The following is a 22,674-nucleotide window of genomic DNA, read 5'->3' as shown; positions in this document are numbered from 1 at the left end:
CATAAGTGGAATTGTTTCCCTCTTACATCATCAATAGCAGCAAACTGTTTAAATGGAGCATTCAAAAAGTACAAAGCAGGTCTATATTATCATACCTGATAGAAGTGCAAACGTCGACCACATCTGAGTTTTGAGAATTTCAGTCTGGCGAGCGTCAAAGAATTTACAGTCTTTTTCTTTCTGTCTTTCTTTTTTTGTGACGTGGCCTAACGCTGACATGGTATCTTGTTAAACGCCCCACCCCCTACAAAAAGCATCTTATTCGTAATGGAGTGTTACTCTAACACTAATTGTGATTGGTTTGAAGCTTTATTTTTTGCGAGGCTGCGAGGGTTTGCCTTCGAGTCTGTGACAAATGATTGACACCTTGTAAATCATGTCCTCTGGCTCTTATTGTTTTGTTTTTTTCTTTCCTCGGGTGCAGTGGTTTCTAGTATATTAGATGAGATTACATGTGGTCAGAGATGACAGATTTTTTTTCACAGATCACATCCATCTATCCGTCTTCTGTTCTTCTTATCCTCACTGAGGTCATCGGGCAGGAGGCGGGGTACACCCTGAACTGGTCACCAGCCAATCGCAGGGCACATACAAACAAACAACCATTCACACTCACATTCACACCTACGGGCAATTTTGAGTCTTCAATCAACCTACTATGCATGTTTTTTTTGGGATGCGGGAGAAAACCAGAGTGCCCGGAGAAAACCCCTCGCAGGCACGGGGAGAACATGCAAACTCCACACAGGTGGGGCCGGGATTTGAACCCCGGTCCTCAGAACTGTGAGGCAGATGTGCTAACCAGTCGTTCACCGTACCACCACAGATCACATTTATCACAGATTTTTATCACGTACTCCTTTACTACAAATATGAAAAAAGTGTTGTTGTTTTTTTTTTAATTGCAAACTCTCACTTTTAAATCAGGAATTAGTGTTTGATTTAAAAAAATATATATTTAGATTATTAACAGTGGTTAACTTCCTTTAACACTTGTATGACAGTGTACCATAAAAATGGATTTGAAAATAGTACATATTTTAAAGTTGCATTACAGGGATCTCGTTTGATGTACAGCCCGCATCCTACACGAACAAAAATGATCGGGGGCGCAAAAAAGCATGGCGAATCGCCGTCCACTGACGCACAACATTGCTTAGCTACATATGCGTGCAGGGCTCAAAATAAGCGGTCTCGCATCGGAAGGAAAAAAAGACAAATGGCGAAAGCGTGGTAGCATTTCATTGTGAAATGCAAGGCAAGCGCCCATTCGTTATAAAGGCCTTTTCACACCGCACTTGCTCAATGTGAAAGGACCATATTGCCCCGTGCAGCGTGCCCAAATTTGGAAGTGCCGATGTCGACGACTACGAGGAGGTGAGAGGAAGGTTTTCCTGCTGAAGAAGTAGACCGCACCTCGGCAACTTCTGCCACATGTATCTGTCTGTTCTGCAAAAGAAAGCCCTGGCGTTGCTCATTTTGAGGAGGAGGAGACGAGCAGCAGAAGAAAAAAAAAGAAGAAATTAGGTACACCCCATCATAATGACTCGTCGGGAACAAGGCGAGTTTAGGTCTGTCCGTGAGCTACAATTTCACCAAGACCGCTTCGAGGTTTATTAACAGAGTCCAAGTCCCCCACTCCACAGCACACGAAAATCATTGTGCCAGTCCCATTGGAGGACCATACTGACGTCACTGCGAAATCGCTCTCGAAATAGTGCTTGTTTCTATTCGAGGTTCGTGTCGCTGAGCGTCAGACGCCCTCGACATTGTCGCCCCGCTCCGTGAGACGGCAAAACGACCCCCTCAGTACATACACAATGAATGGAAAAGTTGCGGGCGCCAAGTGCAGTGTGAAAAGGCCTTAACGGTACATACAGTGTGCTTTTTCCTTAGTATAGTCACTGTGTGACATACGGCCAATCTGTAAGAGGCAAAGCTTTGAGTAAAGTAGGTGAAAAACATGGTAAATGTGGCCAGAGAGGAATAAGAATACAATGGATCATCATCACGTATCCAAACAGAGGAGGGTTTTGATGAAGGAAATATTTCTCTCTCTCTCTCTCTCTCGTGTAAATTGAGTTAAAGATGGAGAAATATTAGAAAATGGAAAAACTATTCTGAACAATGGAGCTTAAAATTGAACAGGCAGTCATTTTTATGTGGACTTCTTAGTGGGGAGTTCACACTGGGAGCTCTTTTTAAAAGTGCATATAATGTGGGAAACGCCATCATGAACCAAAAGAAAGGTTTTGAACAAATATAACCTCTAAAATGGTTCAGTTAAGATTTGTTAAATTAAAATATGTAATATTGTTTGAGACTTCACTGTTGTGTCACAATGCCAAACAGAAAAGGGGAAACGCAAAACTTAATTTTTCAGCACTTTATTTGAACACGCATAACGTTCTCTTTTTATTTACTTACTGTTATTGTGAAATGCAGCCCTACTTTTATTCAGTAAATGAGACGACATAAAATAGTTGTGCTCATATGTTTGATTACCAGGGGAGAATTTGTAAGACGTGTACGATTCTTTATTATGCTCTAATATCATTATCAGTGGCATAAGAAAAACAAAAAACATCACCGATGATCGTTTATCTTAAAAGTTTTTGGGAAAATATATTGTTCCGAATAATTTGCTATCATGGCATGCCTAAACACATAATATATTGAGAAAAACACAATAATATTGCACAAACAGTATAAAAGATTAAATATTAAAGGGGAACAACTGTAATAATAAAATCTGCAATTTAGCAGGATCATGAAACAAGAACCGCAATGTAGCGGAGGATTACTCTATCTATGTTCCCTGATGCTAAGTTACAGGGACTCATTGTTCCAGGGCTGGGACTCATTGTTTCCATGACATGTGCATCCCCGAACTCACATAGTCTCAAGTGTAAAAAAAAAGAAAAAAAGAAAGATCTATGCTTTGTATTATTGCTTTAAGGAAGAGTGCCTCATGAATAGAAGATGTTGTGTTTAACTTATTAGTATTAAATGTACTAAATTGGTGGCCAATACTAGAGCACATAACACTTGAAAATCGGTATAATATTAGAGGAACATTGTCACCTTCGGGGCCACTGTAGCTATTGAGTCCTATGAATATTCTTGTCGAGTCTATCAACAATTTGATCATTCAAATCCACTTTGCACAATAGAAATCAACAATCAAAATGACCGACATATTCAGGGAACATACGCCTACAAGAGCTACAAATGCTCATAATATACAGTATAATAATAGAATAATGATAAATGTTTGTTTAATTGTTGCATGATATATTTTTTCTCATGTGGCCCTCCGAGGACTCTTAAATAGTCTGATGAGCAGTCTACATATAACCATGATGATTTAATACACCTGTTGGTACAAGTCATATGCCCACTATTGTAAACTATCATTTTCACTTTCACTATTCCCTCCTCCTTTTTTTTCCTGAAGCAATCTATTTTGATCTAAATGTGTGTTGTCCCGAGGGCGAGGAACTGTTTGCTTTAATCATATTGAACATCTCGACAAATGAGTTCACTTTTGATTGCCTTTGTGCGCACTACCTCAGAGGCAAATAGTTTGGTTTTCAGTCAACTTCAGCGTCGCATAATTAAATGGGAAATCGGGAGGTCGGTACACAGGCAGGCAATCCAAAAAAGGCAACAGTGTCCAAAAACGTGAGGCAATAAGGCGAGGTCGATAATCGGAACAGGGTCTCGTCTTACTGTGAGTCTGTGACGTGGAAACAAGGAATGCTGGAACGCGACGACGAGGTACAACGAACTGGCGACGAGAAAGTTCGAGACACGAGGTTAAGTGCAAGGGGTAATTAGGGTGAACGAGGCACCGGTGGTGAAGATGCTCTCGAGACAGGGGGAAAACAACAATCCGAACACACACCCATGACAGGATCTGTTTCCGCTGCATGCGGTCATCCAGTGTGCTGATTTTGTTGGAAACGTCCACCTACATACTCCTTTTTTTGGTCACCATATTGTGACGTATGGATGTACAGTATACAGTGCTTCATAAATGTAGTAGACCAGAACCCAATGTACAGTTTATGCCATAATTGCCCTAAATGTGTGCAATTCATTATGTTGATTTCTATTCCGCAAAGTGGCTGTCATTAACAATCATAGAATCATATGAAATGTGTGTGATTGAGCATGCCATTAGACTGTGTTATTTCACATCATTGTGTTGATTTTACTGTGCAGGTTTCCATTGCATGCATATACTTGTATGTGAGGGAGGTTGGACTATTTTCTTTACTCTGTGTTTCATTTCTATTTTGCATGGTGGCCGTTATCATTAATAACTGGTGAGAGGTATTATCACACAAGCATATAACGCATAAATTGCAGACCGTATTCAGACCCCCTTAAATTTATGAATACATTTATTTATTTATTTATAATATTTTAGAAATAAATCTGTTTTTATATTGCAGACATTTGGTAAAATCATTTAAGCTCATTTTTTTCCACATTAATCTACACGCAGCAACCCATATTGACAGAAAAAAAATGTAATTGTGGAGATTTTTGCATTTTTCTTTCTAGAGATGCTCAATTGGGTTTAAGTCAGGGCTCTGGCTGGGCCATTCAAAAACAGTCACAGAGTTGTTCTGAAGCCACTCCTTCTGTATTTTAGCTGTGTGCGTAGGGTCATTGTCTTTCTTGAAGGTGAACCTTCGGCCCAGTCTGAGGTTCTGAGCGCTCTGGAAAAGGTTTTCGTCCAGGATATCAATGTACTTGGCCGCATTCATCTTTCCTTCGATTGCAACCAGTCGTCCTGTCCCTGCAGCTGAAAAGCACCCCAACAGCATGATGCTGCTACCACCATGCTTCACTGTTGGGACTGTATTGGACAGGTGATGAGCAGTGCCTGGTTTTCTCCACACATGCCACTTAGAACTAAGGCCAACAATTTCTATCTTGGTCTCATCAGACCAGAGAATCTTATTTCTCACCATCTTGGAGTCCTTCAGGTGTTTTTTTTTTTTTTTTTTTTAGCAAACTCCATGCAGGCTTTCATGTGTCTTGCATTGAGGAGAGGCTTCTGTCGGGCCACTCTGCAATAAAGCCCCGACTGGTGGGGGGCTGCAGTGATGGTTGACTTTCTAGAACTTTCTCCCATCTCCCGACTGCATCTCTGGAGCTCAGCCACAGTGATCTTTGGGTTCTTCTTTACCTCTCTCAACAAGGCTCTTCTCCCCCAATTGCTCAGTTTGGCCAGACGGCCAGCTCTAGGAAGGGTTCTGGTCGTCCCAAATGTCTTCCATTTCAGGATTATGGAGACCACCGTGCTCTTAGGAAACTTAAGTGCAGCATCCATTTTTTTGTAGCCTTGGCCAGTTCTGTGCCTTGCCACAATTCTATCTCTGAGCTCTTCAGGCAGTTCCTTTGACCTCGTGATTCTCATTTGCTCTGAAATGCACTGGGAGCTGCAAGTTCTTATATAGAAAGGTGTGTGGCTTTCCTAATCAAGTCCAATCAATATAATCAAACACAGCTGGACTCCAATGAAGGTCGAGAACCATTTTAAGGAGGATCAGAAGAAATATTAAATATGAGTGTCACAGCAAAGGGTCTGAATACTTATGGCTGTGTGATATTTCAGTTTTTCTCTTGTAATAAATCTGCACAAATTTCAACAATTATGTTTTTTTTTTTTTGTCAATATGGAGTGCTGGGTGTACATTAATGAGGGAAAAAAATAATTTTAATGACTTTAACAAATGGCTGCAATATAAGAAAGAGTGAAAAAATTGAAGGGTGTCTGGAAACTTTCTGTACCCACTGTATATCCATCCATCCATTTATCTCAGGTTATTTCAAGTCATTCTGTTTATTTCTATTGTGCATGTTGTCATCAATAACTGGTGAGAGGAGCCATCGTACTAATCATGGTATGTACATTGAACATGTGCTTGTATGTGACCGAGCGTGTCGTGGACGGGTTTTTCCTCGTCATTATGTAGGTATTTATATTGTGCAAGGTGACAGATGTTTTTAATGTCTGGCAAGAGAAGCAAATCACATTATGCATGTGCGCTTGTGCAAATTTTTTAGGATTATGGATTTTCCCCAAAACTATCACAACAAACGATAGTATCGTTTGTTTTTTATGCCACTGATATAATGATAGTAAAGTATAATAAATCCTTTTAAAGAAATATTCACTTTTTAATTCTAAGAACAATGAGCATTGGCATTTTAATATGGAACAATAAATATCTTGGATAAAAATATGAATAAAACACCCTCAGGCTCTGTTCGGAAAACTGCACTTCAACAAATATTAAAAATTAGGACAGCGGTATAAACAGTCATTAATGGCTAACAGGCAATATACTGCCAATCAAGTTTCCAGTTGGTTAAGAAAAATTGCCAAGTAGCAACATTAATAACATCGCAACAAGTAGATGAAAGCAAACTGCTTTGAGTCAAGATTTGTATTACTTTTGTTAAGTCTGCAGACTTCCTTCTTAAACACTGCTTTGTCAACATGTTCAATGGCTACATCTCTTACAATAATAGTGCTATACTGTATATAATGTGAGCATATGTGCGCCATATTCACGTTCGTGTTTCCATTGTTGGGCAAAGGGTTCCATAATTACAAGCTGACGGGAAAGGAGAATAGTTTTTATTTATTCATTTTGTGTTTTTATTCCCAGTTGAAGAAATTGGGTGAGATGGTTGTGCTTAAAATGGATTTAGTCACCATGAGGTTTTGAGTTGTGTTGTCTTTGTTGCGACTTCATACAAATTCGACATACCAGCTCGTTGACTTGAATCCAAAATGTTCCCACATCGTCTTGGTGGCGTCAGGCTTTGGAACTAATTGCATTTATGCCGCTCAATTTTCTGTAACTGCAGCTCCTGGCTCGCACTCAGAAATCTTAGCTTTTATATAGATATACTATATATATATATATATATATATATATATATATATATATATCGATTTGTTTTAGCGTGTTAAGTAAATTAAAGGTGAAGAATGTTAAAGTGGGCCTTGGAAGCAAAAGTTTGGACACCCCTGGTCTCTGCTTAGTTAGCTTAGGATGAGTAAAGCTTTTGAGACGAAAGAAGCATTGTGAGCACAGTTTGCCATCATCAGGGAAAAAAAGGATGGCGGTTATGAATTTGGAAGGCTGTGTATGCTATATTTAAAACTTTTTTTTTTTTACTTCAGGTCTTGTTTTCAAACCGATGCCCTCTATTTGGCTTTGCGCTGCTATTTATTAGATAGAAACATAAATAACAGTTAAACTTCCAGAAACATCTGTTCTGCCCAGTAAATACATAATTTGCATGCCTCTTTCTGTCTTTTGCCTCTCTGCTGCAGACGCGTTCCTGCTCATTGTCTGTAATTAGACATGCGTGGATTGCATTTGGCTTTACTTGGCTCTCTCTGCATGCTATTTTTGGGATGCGAGGTTTAGATTTACATTTTTACTGAGGAGCTGGTCCTGGCTAAAAAATTCATGATTGAATATTAATACTTTAATGCACATTTCTTTGTAACTATAATTACTCCCTCGAATGAATGTGTGCATGATAAGATGCAGTGACGAGATGTTCGTGATATAGCTACAGTATATTACTATATTACCTTATAACTGTTCAAAATCGGCAAAAAAAAAAAAATGTGAGTCGCATTAATTTAGTTTACTTTTATTTAGTTTAATTATGTACTGGTTACCTCATTTTTACACTTGCTTGGCAGCTTTGAATGTTAAAATGCTTATTAAATTGTCTGTACACTGGAAATTCCTATAAAATACCACGAGGTGACAGTATTGCTTTCCATACCTTTTTAAAATGTGCTTGGAATTGTGATTATCCAAGATCTTAGACAAATGTAAAACATTTAACAGGTTTTACCTCTCAAACTAGCTATGCCTCCATCAGGCATAATCAAAGGATGAGTAGTTTGACTTTATTTTAGTTTGTACAGTTTCACAGTGGCCAACTTGGTTTTCCACTTTACTAAGAATGCTAAAATGCGTTTAAAAAAATTGCCTGTTCATTTGATGAAAGTCTTTGCTGACTGTTTGACCGGGAATGGATAATAATCTCCATTATTTCCTATGGATAAAAATCGTTTTGGAATCTGAACAAAGTGGTCGACCATTGACCCGAAACATATTGAGTTTGACTTCAAAAACCTGTACCTGGTCAGTGTTAAACATTGCCAAAAAACAACAACAACATTTTACCACTGAAGCAGCATTGCAGAGCTTTTCATTTTGTGTTCAATCAACCAGAGTTGTTTATAATCTGATGTGGCCGCTTATGTTTTATGGCGCTCATTAAGAAGACGAATGTCCACGAAAGCAGTCCACTCTCACGATCCCACGACCATGCTTATGCAGTGGGTATAACAGGTTAGATGAAAAAGACAGAAATGTTTGAGAAAATATTTTAGATGAAATATACAAAAACATTATATGAAAATACATTTTAAACATTTCCAAAAATTACTAAAATACTACACACAAATACAAAACGTGAGAGGGAAACTACGCAAATATTAGAAGAAAAAACATTTCAGACCAAAATATGATAGACAACATCACGGTCATACAGAAAATTAGACGAATAATGTTTGATGAAAAAAATAATACAAAACTACGAGGCACAAAATTAAACAAATATTACAAAACAACAATATTAGGAAAAAAGTACAGAAATATTAGATGAAAAATACAAAATATAGTAGATGAAAATTACACGTATTAGAAAAATACAAAATATATTTGAGGAAAACTCCACAAATATTGGTGTAAAAAAGCATACTTGTCAAAAACATGATGACACTCAATGTCATACAAAAATTTCTAAAAAAAAGATGACAGTGGCGCCTTGAGATATGAGTTTAATTTATTCTGTGACCGTGCGTATCTCATATAATTTTTCCCCACTGAAATGAATGGAAATGCCCTTAAGCCGTTACAAACCCCCGCAAAAAAACAAAAAATGTTTTTTTTTTTTAATAAGGAAAAATAGCACATTGTAATTTATTGAAAATAATAGAGTAATAATATCAGAAAATAGAATATAAAGAATTTGTGCATCACAAATTAACATTGCAATCCAATTCATTGTGCTGCTCCAGCTGATGTGCCCGCCTTGGCCACCAGGCGGCAGTATAACACAGACATGCAGACACAAACAAAGGATAGACTTCTTGTACTTCTATTAATGACTCATGCTGTAAAATTAGTCCCATTTTGTACAGGATTAAGAATATATGCTTGTGGAGATTGCGTTCAAATATCCATTGCTTCCAAAACCACATCGATCGATGCTAACCATGCTTTATGTTTAGCATCTTGAAGCCTCCTTTTTTATGATAAAATATTTCATATACATAATGACGTACAATAGTTGCCAAACTGCTACTTATTATGAAATGTATTAAATTGAGGTGACTGTCACTTTTCAGTGCTCGTATCTCAAGTTCGTGGGCGCAAGTCAAAGCAAACGGCCGAATAAGAGCTCGTATCTCCAAAAACCGGGTCACTTGTATCTCAAAGCACCTCTGCAGGTGAAAAATAAAATAATACAAACATGTAAACAAATACAATAATAATAATAATAAAAAAATTTAAAAATACAATAATATTAGGAAAAAATATTGGATGGAAATATGAACATCTGATAAAGATCATCATAGGAAAAATGTCACATCTCATAAAGATCACCTTGAAGATAATAAGACAAACCTTTAAGGCAAACAAATAACTAAATATTCGGCAAAAATAGAGAGCATTTAATGTAATACTTAATACCTGACAAAAATACACACGTTAGATGAAAACAACATGGATTGTAGCAACAAAAAATGAGAAGGAAATAAAGGAAGTAAGAAAATAAAACCAAAATTTGACAAAAATACAATGGAAAAAGATCTTTGTCACCTGCGCTGCCTTGTACCATGTTTCATTGCACATATTAGTCTTCTTCACTTTGAGTTGTGTGTAGAGTTCTCACTGTTGAATATTTTCAGAATCGATTATTCTATCGATTAATTGAATAATTGAGAAAAAGTATTTTGCATGAAAGTTTATTGCAAAATTCACTGTTTATTAACCAATTATTGTTAAATAATAACACAATAACGCAATATCATACAAGAGGGAGTGATGTACTCACCAACCTTTTTGAAACTGAGAGCTACTTCTTTGCAAAGTGCTACCATACTTGATATACACTTCTGAGCCTGCTTCAGCTTCAACTACGTCAATTACAGGCTATTCAAACTATGGCTGCAAATAACGATTATTTTCTGAATATAGATTAAACGGACTGTTATTGTTTCCATAAATTGATTGCGATTCAGTTACTAGTATGGTCGGTAACATGTCAGAAAAGGGAAACATCTTGATCGTTGTTTTCCAAAGTAAAAGCTGGCGTTTGCAAATATCTCATTTTGTTTGCTTAGCAGCAGGCGGGACAAGTCGAGCAACAGCGACTACTCTCAGATCTGCTCAACAAGGTAGCAACAATAATTTAAAAATTGAAACATTATTACTAACCCATCGGAAATTGGATCAAGGTTGATTGGTTAACCTCTACCTTTTATTGTCATGAATGCAGCTTGTAAGTGAGCGCAAAGTAGATGCGGTTCTGCACAACACGGCACACTAGCAAGAACATGTCGTTGCTTACATAAGCTGGAAGCTTATTTGGTAATTGACAAAATTGGCCGTCTCGGTTCATGTTTTGTCTCTCGTTTACCTCACAGCACTCGAAGCACATACAGTATCTCCTCAGACATCTTCTCTCTGCTCATTTGGCCCACTTACAGTACGCTCTCGTCCTGTTTAGCTTTTCCTAAATATGCTCACACACGCACATGCGCACACACACACACACACGCAAAACTGTACGACGATGTTGTGTTACCCACCAGCCTGCAGTGGATTAATTCCCCCGACCGCCTTTAAACTTTAATAGCCTCCCTTCGGTGGGCTGGCGTTTAGCTTTATTTTAGCGCAACTTTAACTATTCATAAGTGTGTTGTGTAACAGAGCGGAGCCGGTTCGGGCGGGAGCCACGCGGACTCGAACCCGCAGTGGGTGTTGCCGAGCACAAGATACGTCCACTTTCAATTTTAATTGCATACATTCTTCACCCTGGAAAAACAAGAAGCCATGCCAAGCATGCCGTTGAGCAGGAATCATTGAATTTGCGCTAGTTCAGTGGAACGTATCATTTACATACAATTACGTTGCGTAAAATGGTCAGCGGATCATGCGTGACTTCAGCAAATCTCGTGAGACTTCAGTTCTTTTTCTTTGGTTATTTTTGTGACAGAAGGTTTCCGGGGATGGCATAGAGGAGAAGTGTGACGGGAATCGTAGAACAGGAAGTGGAGCATATTGCAACATAGGAATTTACACACACACACACGACTCATACAATATGTGTTCAATATGAGCAAGTAATTAATTATCATTTGCTTATACAAATTGATTTTACAAAGCAGATACTAAGGTACTAAGTAGCGTGTCACCAAAGCATAATGGCCAGTGAATTGCATGAAATTGCCAGATATGAAAACGCTGAAAACCCCAAAATATATAGATTTCCCAACCATCAATTTTGAGTATTAAGTTCCCCCCCCCCCCCTCCAAAAAAAAACATGCACGTTAGGTTCACCGAAGACTCTTAAATTGTCAATTAGGTGTGAATGTGAGTGGGAATGTTTGTCTATACCAGTGGTTCTCAAAGTGTAGTACAAGTATCACGAGTGGTCCGCGGGCTCCCTCTCGAGGTGCTCAAAAGAAGCACTGAATTAAATATCTGAACTGTCTATAATTTTACAGTGACCTAAACTTTTGTTTAATCCACGACACTAAATTTGTTAAGTACAGTTCAGTTGTATTTAACTTTGAAGTTCAGTAAATGTTTCTCGTCAGCCCTCAACCTTGTGTCAACCAATCATCTCCCTCCAGCCACTCGAGTCTTGCCCAGGTGTTCTTCCTTGTCTCGTCAGTTTGTTTGTATTTTGTTGCCTGATTTCTTTCGGTCTTGGTCGGATTGTTGCTGCTGTATTTATTTTTTCTAGTAAATACAGTGTGAACCCCCGCATATTGGTTTTTTTAAGACTTTGGTTCATTTTCTATATAGACTTTTCTTTGATCCTTGTTTCCCCTTTTGGTGTTTTTGGTCATAAACAATTTTTTGAGATTCATCCTGCCTTGCCTGCCTGTCGCAAACCATAACACGGCCATGTCCCGGAACGGATTGTGTATCGACATTAGTGGTTCCGCTGTCATCAAAAACACGTTGGCGCTAATAAACAGTAAGTGCAAAGTGCTGGAAAAAGAAAAACAAGTTGATACTCTACTTTTTTGCCTTTTTCTTTTCTCTTTAAAGTCGATGGTTACTGTTGCAGATGCCTTCAGTCTGCCGTGGCGGGCGACAAAAGCATGTACTGTGTAGTCGACTATATTTAAAATAGCCCATCGTATACAAGCACATGATGCGATTAGATAAGGTCTGATGGAGAGCTTGTGCGCCTCACTCTTGGGTCAGGGTCTCACACTCACGCACACACACATACACGCATAAGAAAAGAACGTGTCTCTCGTGGGGCGTTAAAGAGCCAGCGGCCCCCGGAACATCCTGCTCTTCGGTGGATTTTGATTCACGGCTTTGATTTGTAACTTCTAAAAATAGCTCGCCGAGCGGGAGGCAGAGAGACAGAAGGAAGGAGGACACTTGGGTGCTTTGCTCTCCAGAGAGTTACTTTGAGCGTTTGATCTTTTAATAACCGTCACTCTCATTGTGTTTACAAGACGATTAAGCATCCCCGCTCACCTCAGCTTCATCCGTTCTTCTTTTATTCATTTCCTCTGCTCCGTCCTTCACTGAATCCCCCCCACCCCCCAATGCCATCCCATCCCACCCTCCAACCTCCCTTTGGCTTTACCGCACTCTCTCTCTCTCTCTCTCTCTCTCTCTCGCTCTCTCACTATCGCTTGTGCACACATTGGTACGATCCCCATGCCTGAGCCGGCGACAACCCGACAAGAAACACAGAAGCACATCAGAGAAGGGAAGCACACAACAGAAACGTTGGATTAGCTGCACATCAGTGTGTACGTGTATGTCTGTGTGTCTTCTTTGCATGCCAGCCAGCTGTGCATCCAGATGCCTGTGTCTAAGGTAATGCCTTACCTCCTGTGTCAATGTTACAATGACAGTGGTATTCTGTGGAAGTACATGCATATTGGACTATAATGTGTGTCTAAGCTGTAACTGGAACTGTCTTGAAAATGTGTCCAGCATGGCACACTGCACCTTTGCTGTCTTTTTTTTTTGTTTTTTTATTTCGTAGAGGATTTTTGCGAATTGTCCAATCATTTGGTGCAGGAAATGTGTCTTTTATTACTTGTCAGGTTCCCTGATAAATAACTGTCAGCGAAAATCACAAGTGCAGAGTCACTGGAGAACGTGTTCTTGGGAGTTTAGTCGTATTTTGTACGAAAAAATGTAAATATTGGAAAACTGGATTTCACTTTATGATTTTTTATTTTTTTGCAGGATTTCCTTTAAAGCGATGTTCGACTTCTGTTAAAACTGTCCTCATGACCTGACAGTAGTACATGAGTAAAACGATCTGTGAAAAAAAAAAATCAACCCTCTCTGGCCCTATCCTGTGCCTCTAATTTGATTTGCAAGAAACAACTGTGCCTGAGGGAGAAAAAAACCAAAACAATCAGAGACAGAACTGACTGACAAGGTGTCAGTCAGTTCCCGTGCACTCGTGGACACACGTGGACTCGTGACTGACCCATTACCTGGCGATTCAGGAGCTTGCTGAACTGAGCTTTGCTCACAGATAATTTTACTCATGTACTACTGTCAGTTTGAACAAAATATGACAAAACGTTTTTTATTTGTTTTTTTTTTTGGAAAATTGCAAATTGTTGCTTTAATTTCTGACTGAATAAGTTGTGACTCTTAATAATGACAAAATTGAGGCATATGCAGGGAACGTGGCCATTGGTAGTGTAGTGGTCCACGTAGCTGACTCTTGAATCGCTTTCGTAAGATAGCGTGACAACGAAGAAACCTATGTTTTGATTTAGATCTCGGTAAATGTGTGAATCCAGGATTTATTTTTCCACGTTTCTTGCCACATGCTGTCGGTAATATAGTTATTCATCAAGTTGACTTTCTAAGTAGCATGGTATGGCAGAAATAAATGTGTGAAGTTTCTTGCTATAGACTATAAGTAGTGTAATGGTCTACATACAGTAGCTAACTCTTTGATATCCTTTGCAAAGCAGTGGGTCATAGAAGAAACTATTTATATAACCTCTTGGACTTATTTTTCACTTTTGTCGATATGGGCCTTTGGTGGTGCAGTGTTTCAAATAGCTAACTTTCTTATATCTTGGTTGCCTTGGGAGAAACTAAGACCTTTCGCATGTGGATCTTGGATTTTCTTGTTGTGGATATAGCCCATTTGTAGTGTAGTGGCTCACACAGCTCACTCTCACGACTCTTTTGTAAGGGAGCGGGGGGGGCATTGGAGAAACGTAAATGTAAATGTTTGATTGCATCACTGCAGAGGGTTGTTAGTGGAAAGTAGTCAGTTTTGGTGTAATATACTATAGCTTTTCTTGTTGCCTACTACAGTATTTTCTGCTCTGATTCTCTCGAGGCTGCGTTGCATGAATATAAACATGACAAAGATTGCAGTGTTATATCTTCTCGAAAGTACCATCTGGGCTGACAGCTTGTCAGCTGCTTGTCACCTAGGGCAGGGGTGTCAAACTCAAATTCACGGTGGGCCAAAATTAAAAATTGGGACGTCGCGGGCCAAACTCAATATTTAATGAAAAATCACTGCGATCTGCATGTTTCCCTTCTCTCCAGAAATGTAGCGTTAAAGTTTTATCATATGACAACAAACTAAAATTTTGCTTACACACTGAATCTGGAATAAACAAACTTGAATGTTATAAACACGAGAAATTTAATTTGCGATAAAAGACATCAGTGGTATTTGTTTTTTCTTTTGTATTTATATAGATAACACGAATTCTTCTGTCTCTCCATCTTCTATTTATCTATCTCCAACTCCCTTTCTTTTTTATGCAAATCTTTTTTCCAAGGCCAACATCAAAACAACCCACAAAAAATAAGAATGTCCTTCAATAAAAATCCAAACTTCAAACTATTAACAGTCCCTGTCTAGTAGTAGATAAAGGGCATTTAAAAAAAAAAAAAAAAAACATTAATTTAATGGTGTTATATTCTTTGCTACAGCCACGTTGCTCCTCACACGACAAACAGGTCTGTCTTTTTTTCTTAGTGAAAAGACAATCTGCCTCCCACCTGTCTTGGAAGTTAACCGTTTTCCATCTTTCGTTTGGCCATTTTTGGGAAGGGGAAGTGTAAATTTGGTAGCATAGTTGCTAACGACTGCAACAGAAAGGGAAGGGGTGCTCGCCGGCCTACACTGATGGGCCAACACTGTGGAGGAGGAATGGCAGAAACTTGGGTTTTGGTACCATTCAGAACTTAAGGCATAAAATTAGCATACCAAACTATACTGAAGTGACATGGTGCAGCATTTGAAAGTGCTGCGATGCCCTTCACTCATGCTTTGTTTACACTAGACCAGAATAGGCCATTCATGTCAAGAATATGCTGGCAACCTATGACTCAGTGCAACTATAGTGTGTTATAAAGATGTCTATATATAGTCGCTCAATATACTGTACAGTATATGCGCCGTGGCCCAGACGACAGCCAGAGGAATAATGAGGCGTCTACTGCACGAGGTTGTATTTTCACGTACTGTTATGCAACACAAAAGCAATTTAGCCATCGTCTCATTATCGTCATACTCATCTGTTTTAGGTTTTTGGTCATAGTCATATGGCAATATTATCATTGAATAATATTTTTCTGAATATTTTTTTTCTCATAAAATTAGAAAAAAGGAATAGCTTTACTTTTCTCAGACTATATTTGACAAATGTTACAGCTTTATTCTTTTTCTAGACTAGATTCAGGAAACGATTATTGATATTATGACTTTCCTTTCATAAAATGTATTTGTAGACTTTATCCTTGTCGTAGTTCGACTTGATTGTAGTCTGAAAGATCTGCGCCGAATTTACGCCAGTCACGAAAATAGAACTTCTAGTCTCAGATGATAAGGACTTTTTTCTCAAAGATTCCTTTTTTCCAAAAAATATACAGCTTTATTCTCATTAGAGTATAACTTTATTTTCGTAAGATGACTACTAAGATTACAACTTTTTCCTAATGAAATGATGACTTCATGAAAAACAAAATACTTCAATTGTCTAAGATTGACTTTTTTTCCTGAAAATTATAAATTATTCTAGTAAAACTACTACTTAATTATTATTATTATTTTTTTTACCAATGCAGGGTTTATTTTTGTCTTATCAGAATCCTCTTTATTGCCAAGTATGTCAAAAACACACAAGGAATTTGTCTTCGGTAGTTCTAGCCGCTCTAGTATGACAATAGACAGCCATTTTGACAGTAAATACTTAGAGACATAAAAACATAAAAAGACACTATGGAGAGTCACTCAGCCTCGAGCAATTTAATGGCAAGAGGGAAGAAGCTGTTGGAATGTCTGCTTGTTTTAGTTTGCATTGTTCGGTAGCGCCTACCTGAGGGAAGGAGCTGGACGAGGTGGTGACCAGGATGTGGAGGGTCCGAGAGGATTTTCCATGCTCTTGTCTTAGTTCTGGCAGCGTGCAAGTCCTCAAGGGTGGGTAGGGGGGGTACCGACGATTTTTCCGGCAGTCCTGATTGTCCGTTGCAGTCGGCGTTTGTCCTTTTTTGTGGCACCACCAAACCAGACTGTGATGGATGAACACAGGACTGATTCAATGATTGCTGTGGAGAACTGCCTCAACAGCTCCTGTAGCAGGCCGTGCTTCCTCAGAAGCCGCAGGAAGTAAATCCCCTGCTGGGCCTTTTTAAGGATGGAGTTGATCTGGGTCTCCCACTTCAGGTCCTGAGAGACTGTAATTCCCAGGAACTCGACAGTTGACACTTGGCAGTTGGACAACTTGAGGGGCAGCTGTGGTGAAAGATCCCTCCTGAAGTCCAACATCATCTCTACAGTCTTGAGCGTGTTCAGCTCCAGGTCGTATCGGCCGCACCAAAGCTCCACTTCCTGCAGTATTCTGACTTTTCTCCAAAAGATACACCTTCATTCTCTTAAGATAACTTTAAGCCCCAAAATACATTTCTAACTTTTTTCCCCCATATTTTTGTAAAACTACAATGTTTTTGTCTATTTATATCGAAAAGATCCAACTGTGTTTTTCTTTTCTTTTCAGTGTGGTCCTAATACTGCTTTGTAATGTATTCATGCTAAATATTGAGCTGCGTTTCCCCTAGGTAAAACTTTTTAAATACACTTGGCTGCAGAAAGCTTGCTTGCATGTACATACAGTGTTAAGCAAATGTATTATACTATATCACTGAGGCTGAGCGTTGGCGCCACTGTGGGTGTGTCTACAGCCGACTTCATTCGACCGCCAATCGCGGCTCCTCTAATTCCTTTTAAATGCGGTGCAATGACTCTCACATGGAGACATCTGTGTACGGAAGAGATCCATGCGCGACTGGAGCGTTGTCGCTGTTCTGGCCGGTGTGGCAACAGACAATGTGAGTGGGTACCCTTATTAAAAATGGTAATAACCGCTGGCGACTTAAATATGTCCGCGGACCTCATTTACAGTATTTATTCCCACCCAAGATCATTCCCCCCCCCACTAGGCGCATATCCAGGGACACACCCTCGTTTGCGCCTGAATGCCCAGCTTGGTGTAGACTGCTCTGCAAAAGCAAACCTTGTGTTTGTACGAAAATCAGGATACACCAGGATTTACCCTCCACCGCAGATGCGCCGTCTGAAAATAGAGCCATTAGACTTTATTACTATAACCTTTTTGTGAACAAATTAAATGTAATTCTCGTAAATTATGACCTTTTTTTTTAATGTGGACTCTATTTCAGCGAGCTCTTGACATTTTTTAGAGTAATTCAGGGATTTCAAACTGAATTCACCTTTTTACACACAAAGAAAATACAACCCCAATTCCAATGAAGTTGTGACGTTGTGTTAAACATAAATACAAACAGAATACAATGATTTGCAACTCATGTTCAACCTATATTTAATTGAATACATTACAAAGACAAGATATTTAATGTTCAAACTGATAAACTTTATTGTTTTTAGCAAATAATCATTTACTTAAAATTTTATGGCTGCAACACGTTCCCAAAAAGTTGGGACAGGATCATGTTTACCACTATGTTACATCTCCTTTTCTTTTAAAAACATTCAATAAACGTTTGGGACACTAATTGTTGAAGCTTTGTAGGTGGAATTCTTTCCCATTCTTGTTTGATGTACAGCTTCAGCTGTTCAACAGTCCGGGGTCTCCGTTGTCGTATTTTAGACTTCATAATGCGCCACACATTTTCAATGGGAGACAGGTCTGGATGGCAGGCAGGCCAGTCTAGTACCCGCACTCTTTTACTACGAACCCACGCTGTTGTAACACGTGCAGAATGTGGTTTGGCATTGTCTTGCTGAAATAAACAGGGGCGTCAATGGAAAAGATGTTGCTTGGATGGCAGCATGTTTCTCCAAAACCTGTATGTAACTTTCAGCATTAATGGTGCCTTCATAGATGTGGAAGTTACCCATGCCATTGGCACTAACACAGCCCCATACCATCACAGATGCTGGCTTTTGAACTTTGCATCCATAACAGTCCAGATGGTTCTTTTCCTCTTTGGCCCGGAGGACACGACGTCCACAATTTCCAAAAACAATTTGAAATGTGGACTCGTTGGACCACAGAACACTTTTCCACCTTACATCAGTCCATCTTAGATGATCTCGGGCCCAGAGAAACCGGCGGCGTTTCTGGGTGTTGTTGATAAATCGATTTTGCTTCGCATAGTCGTGTTTCAAGTTGAATTTATAGATGTAGCGCCAAACTGTATTTACTGACATTGGTTTTCTGAAGTGTTCTGAGCCCATGTGGTGATATCCTTTACACATTGATGTCGGTTTTTGATGCAGTGCCACCTGAGGGATCGAAGGTCACGGGCATTCAATGTTGGTTTTCGGCCTTGCCGCTTACATGCAGTAATTTCTCCAGATTCTCCGAACCTTTTGATGATATTATGGACCGTAGATGATGAAATCCCGAAATTCCTTGCAATTGTACGTTAAGGAACATTGTCCTTAAACCGTTCGACTATTTTCTCACACACTTGTTCACAAAGAGGTGAACCTCACCCCATCTTTGCTTGTGAATAACTGAGCAATTCAGGGAAGCTCTTTTTCTACCCAAACATGGCACCCACCTGTTCCCAATTATTCTGTTCACCTGTGGGTAGTTCCAAACAGGTGTTTGATGAACTTTTTTGCCACCTGTCCAAGCTTTTTTGGAACATGTTGCAGCCGTAAAATTCAAAGTTAATGATTATTTGCTAAAAACAATAAAGTTTATCAGTTTGATCATTAAATATATTGTCTTTGTAGTGTATTCAATTAAATATAGGTTGAACATGATTTCCAAATCATTGTATTCTGTTTTTATTTTTGTTTAACACAACGTCCCAACTTCATTGGAATTGGGGTTGTAAATAAAGATACAGTATTTTAGCATTAAAGAGATTATTTGAGTTATAGAGCGTCTACATACTGGTGTGGTGACTATTACATCAACATAAAAAATTATGGTGGTAATTACCAGTGCTGTTAATGTAAGTCTTATAAATGGTGGTGAAAGATAAAGAAGCCTCCAATGGATGGAACAATACTGTATGTGCTTGGCGATACGTCCGCTGAGTTCATTATGGACCAGTTGGCATCATAACATAAAAAACGTACACGCTTTGTCCTCTAGGTGTTTAACTGCCTCTTCTTGTTACAAAGACTCATGATTCCACCTTCTTCCCCTCGCGGGCATTTGCTCTCCCCTCCCTCTAATTCCTTGCCCCCCCCCCCATCCTCTTCTCTCCATCCTTCTCTTTTGTATTTTCTCTCTTGTCGGCTGAGCCCACACTGACACAATCGCACACAGCTACAGCCGAGCTTCCCCCGACGCTCACTTTTACTGAAAAGGAAGTAGGCCACTTGAATGGGGACGTGCGGAGGGCTTTTCATTGCCTTTTAGCGGACTGTAAACTTGGGATGACTTCCACTCGCCAGGTAGGAAGGGTGTCCTATGAATAAATTACTTTTTTTGGGGGTCCGAGGAAAAGAAAAAGTGTTGTTTTGTCCCTGCCGGGCAGGGAGTGGTTTGCTCATATGACCGGACAGATGTGCAGGAAAGATAGGGGGGAAAAAAGCAATAAAGGCTTATTTCTCCGTAGGAGTCTTTTACGACAGGAGTGTTTAGCGGTGGGTGTTATGTGCTTGTCCTCTGGTCTTCTTCTTCTGTACTATTTTTTTTTTCCACATAACATAAATGTTTCTTCATTTTGGGATAAACAAGATTTGTTCTCCCCCATAGCTTTTTACATCCTGGCTCAGGCTCCAAGTGACACTGGATTAGCCCACTCAGCACTGCCTGGGAGAATGAAGATGTTAAGGAGATAGCCATTAAAAACACTCAAAGCATGTTACAGGGTGATAGAGACACGACAAGAGAGAGAGAGAGAAAGAGAGAGAGAGAGAGAAAGCAAATAGAGAGTGGAGAGGGAAGAACGAGAGGAAGAACACTTGGGTGTAATTGCCTTTCTGGTATCCTCACCAGGGGAATTATGAAGGTTATTCTCTTACTTGAGAAGGCACGGCCAGCACGCAAGGAATATGTTTGCTGTTTGTTGTGTGGATAGACAACTAACGGACTGGATGACAAATTGCAAAGATGAGCTTTACATGAGATGTTTGCGTCTGAGATGCGTCCTCCCCTTCAGCCCCTTCATCTTCTGCCTTGTCCTTGATCAATAGGAATCACACTGTCAGTTGTACACACATGCATACACACGAACGCACGCAAACACACGCAGCGTGATTTATTAGTTGTGCCTCGCTCGCTTGAACAAATGAGCTGTTTGTTACGTGCTAACCTTGGAACAACAAAGTGCCTCAGAGCCTCCTGTTGTTCCCTTTGTCACACACAAAAGAAAAGATGTTTCTTCTCTGTTTGGCCCATTTTACAAGTCAAGGGATGCCTTTTTTTTCAAAGGGTAAATGCCTGCAAGTGCCAGCCCCTGGCGTCGTGGATTTGATTTTGTTGCAAATTTCTAACCCAGCGCCAAGAGACAAGAGACGGGTAGATAGAGTGGCTATAAAAAGTTTAGAGACTGAGATAAAGCATTTCAAATGTTGTTCCACCCTTAATGTGACCTATAACCTCTACAACTCTATGGAATTTTCTTTTTATCTTTTTCAAGAGGGAAAGTAAAAATAAACAACTAAACTAATGTGGTTGCACCAGTGTGCACACCCACTTATAACTGGGATGTGGCAGAGTTCAGAAATAACAAATCACATTCAAACTAATTTGGGAGTCAGAACACACCTGCCACCATTTAAAGTGCCACTGATTAACCCCAAATAACGCTCAGCTGTACAATATAATATACTTTTCGTGATGTTTTTCGTGATGGACTTCATGATTATGACATGGAATGGAACACTAGCCAGTTAGCAAGCAAACTGAAGTTAGCGCTGATGCCTTCCGGACAAAAAAAATCGAGGCTGTGTTCAAAATCAAATTTCAAATCAAATTTATTTATATAGCACTTTTCATACATTAAAATGCAACAGAGATAAAAATGAACTATTAAAATAGCAAGAAATATACATGAACCCACCCCTCCGATCACCACATATAAACGCAAACATACTCTTACGCACACATACGCGCTGAGTGTTATCATAGAGTCACAAGTCCTTTACAACTAAAAGATCAAAAGGTGTAGAGTTTGAGCCTATAATGTAATTTGCAAATCATTTGCAAACATACACACAACACCTACACGTTTGTGTATGATTTTATTTTTCAAAAAAATTTTAGGGGGGGGGGGGACAAAAGTACGGTAATATCTCGTGTATAATGCGCACCCATGTATAATACACATGTTAAAGAAAACATGAAGGACCAGGTGAAACACATTTAATTTTATTTTAATGGAATTCAAATTTAATTGTCAAGCATTTCAGAAAAGCATTATCATTAAACAGAACATAACCATAAAGAAATTAATGATGGTTGTTGTTCAGTCATCCATCCATCCATCCATCATTCCATCCATCCATTTTCCGTACCGCTCATCCTGACTAAGGTCGCAGGTTGTTCAGGTTGGTCGGGTTGTTGTATTTAAAAAAAAAAATAATAAAAATATTTCACAGATTCTGCCAGGGTATGTAAACTTATGAGCACAACTGTACATATATGCAGTCATACTACCCGTGTCATATTGGAATAAAAGTGTACGCTACACATTTTTATATAACCACTAGGTGGCGGTGGCATATTATAATGAACGTGTACAACTTTTTCATAACCACTAGATGGCAGCATACATTTATAAAATGTTGATTTCCCCCCACCCAACCCCCCTTGCCCCTACACCTATGTATAATGCGCACTATTG

General features: G+C 39.3%; 1 protein-coding gene across 13 annotated transcripts in view; it reads left to right on the top strand.

Moving 5' to 3' along the window:
* The window catches only part of rgs3a (regulator of G protein signaling 3a), a 158,601-nt gene that overhangs the window by 77,883 nt on the left and 58,044 nt on the right, over nt 1-22,674 (top strand). The window contains exon 1 of one of the 13 annotated variants that reach the window (XM_061799904.1): nt 13,048-13,200. The exons of 11 other annotated variants lie outside the window; for them this stretch is intronic. In XM_061799904.1, coding sequence (XP_061655888.1) covers nt 13,186-13,200 — 15 coding nt within the window. In that variant the 5' untranslated portion in view covers nt 13,048-13,185. Of the gene's footprint in view, nt 1-13,047; nt 13,201-20,127; nt 20,279-22,674 lie in introns of those variants that run through there. One more of the 13 variants, XM_061799903.1, reaches the window with a different exon arrangement.

Source organism: Phyllopteryx taeniolatus, chromosome 15 (assembly GCF_024500385.1).
Source record: "Phyllopteryx taeniolatus isolate TA_2022b chromosome 15, UOR_Ptae_1.2, whole genome shotgun sequence".
NCBI lineage: Eukaryota > Metazoa > Chordata > Actinopteri > Syngnathiformes > Syngnathidae > Phyllopteryx > Phyllopteryx taeniolatus.
The sequence above is the reverse complement of the archived record's forward strand: the minus strand, read 5'-3'. Positions and strand labels throughout refer to the sequence as shown.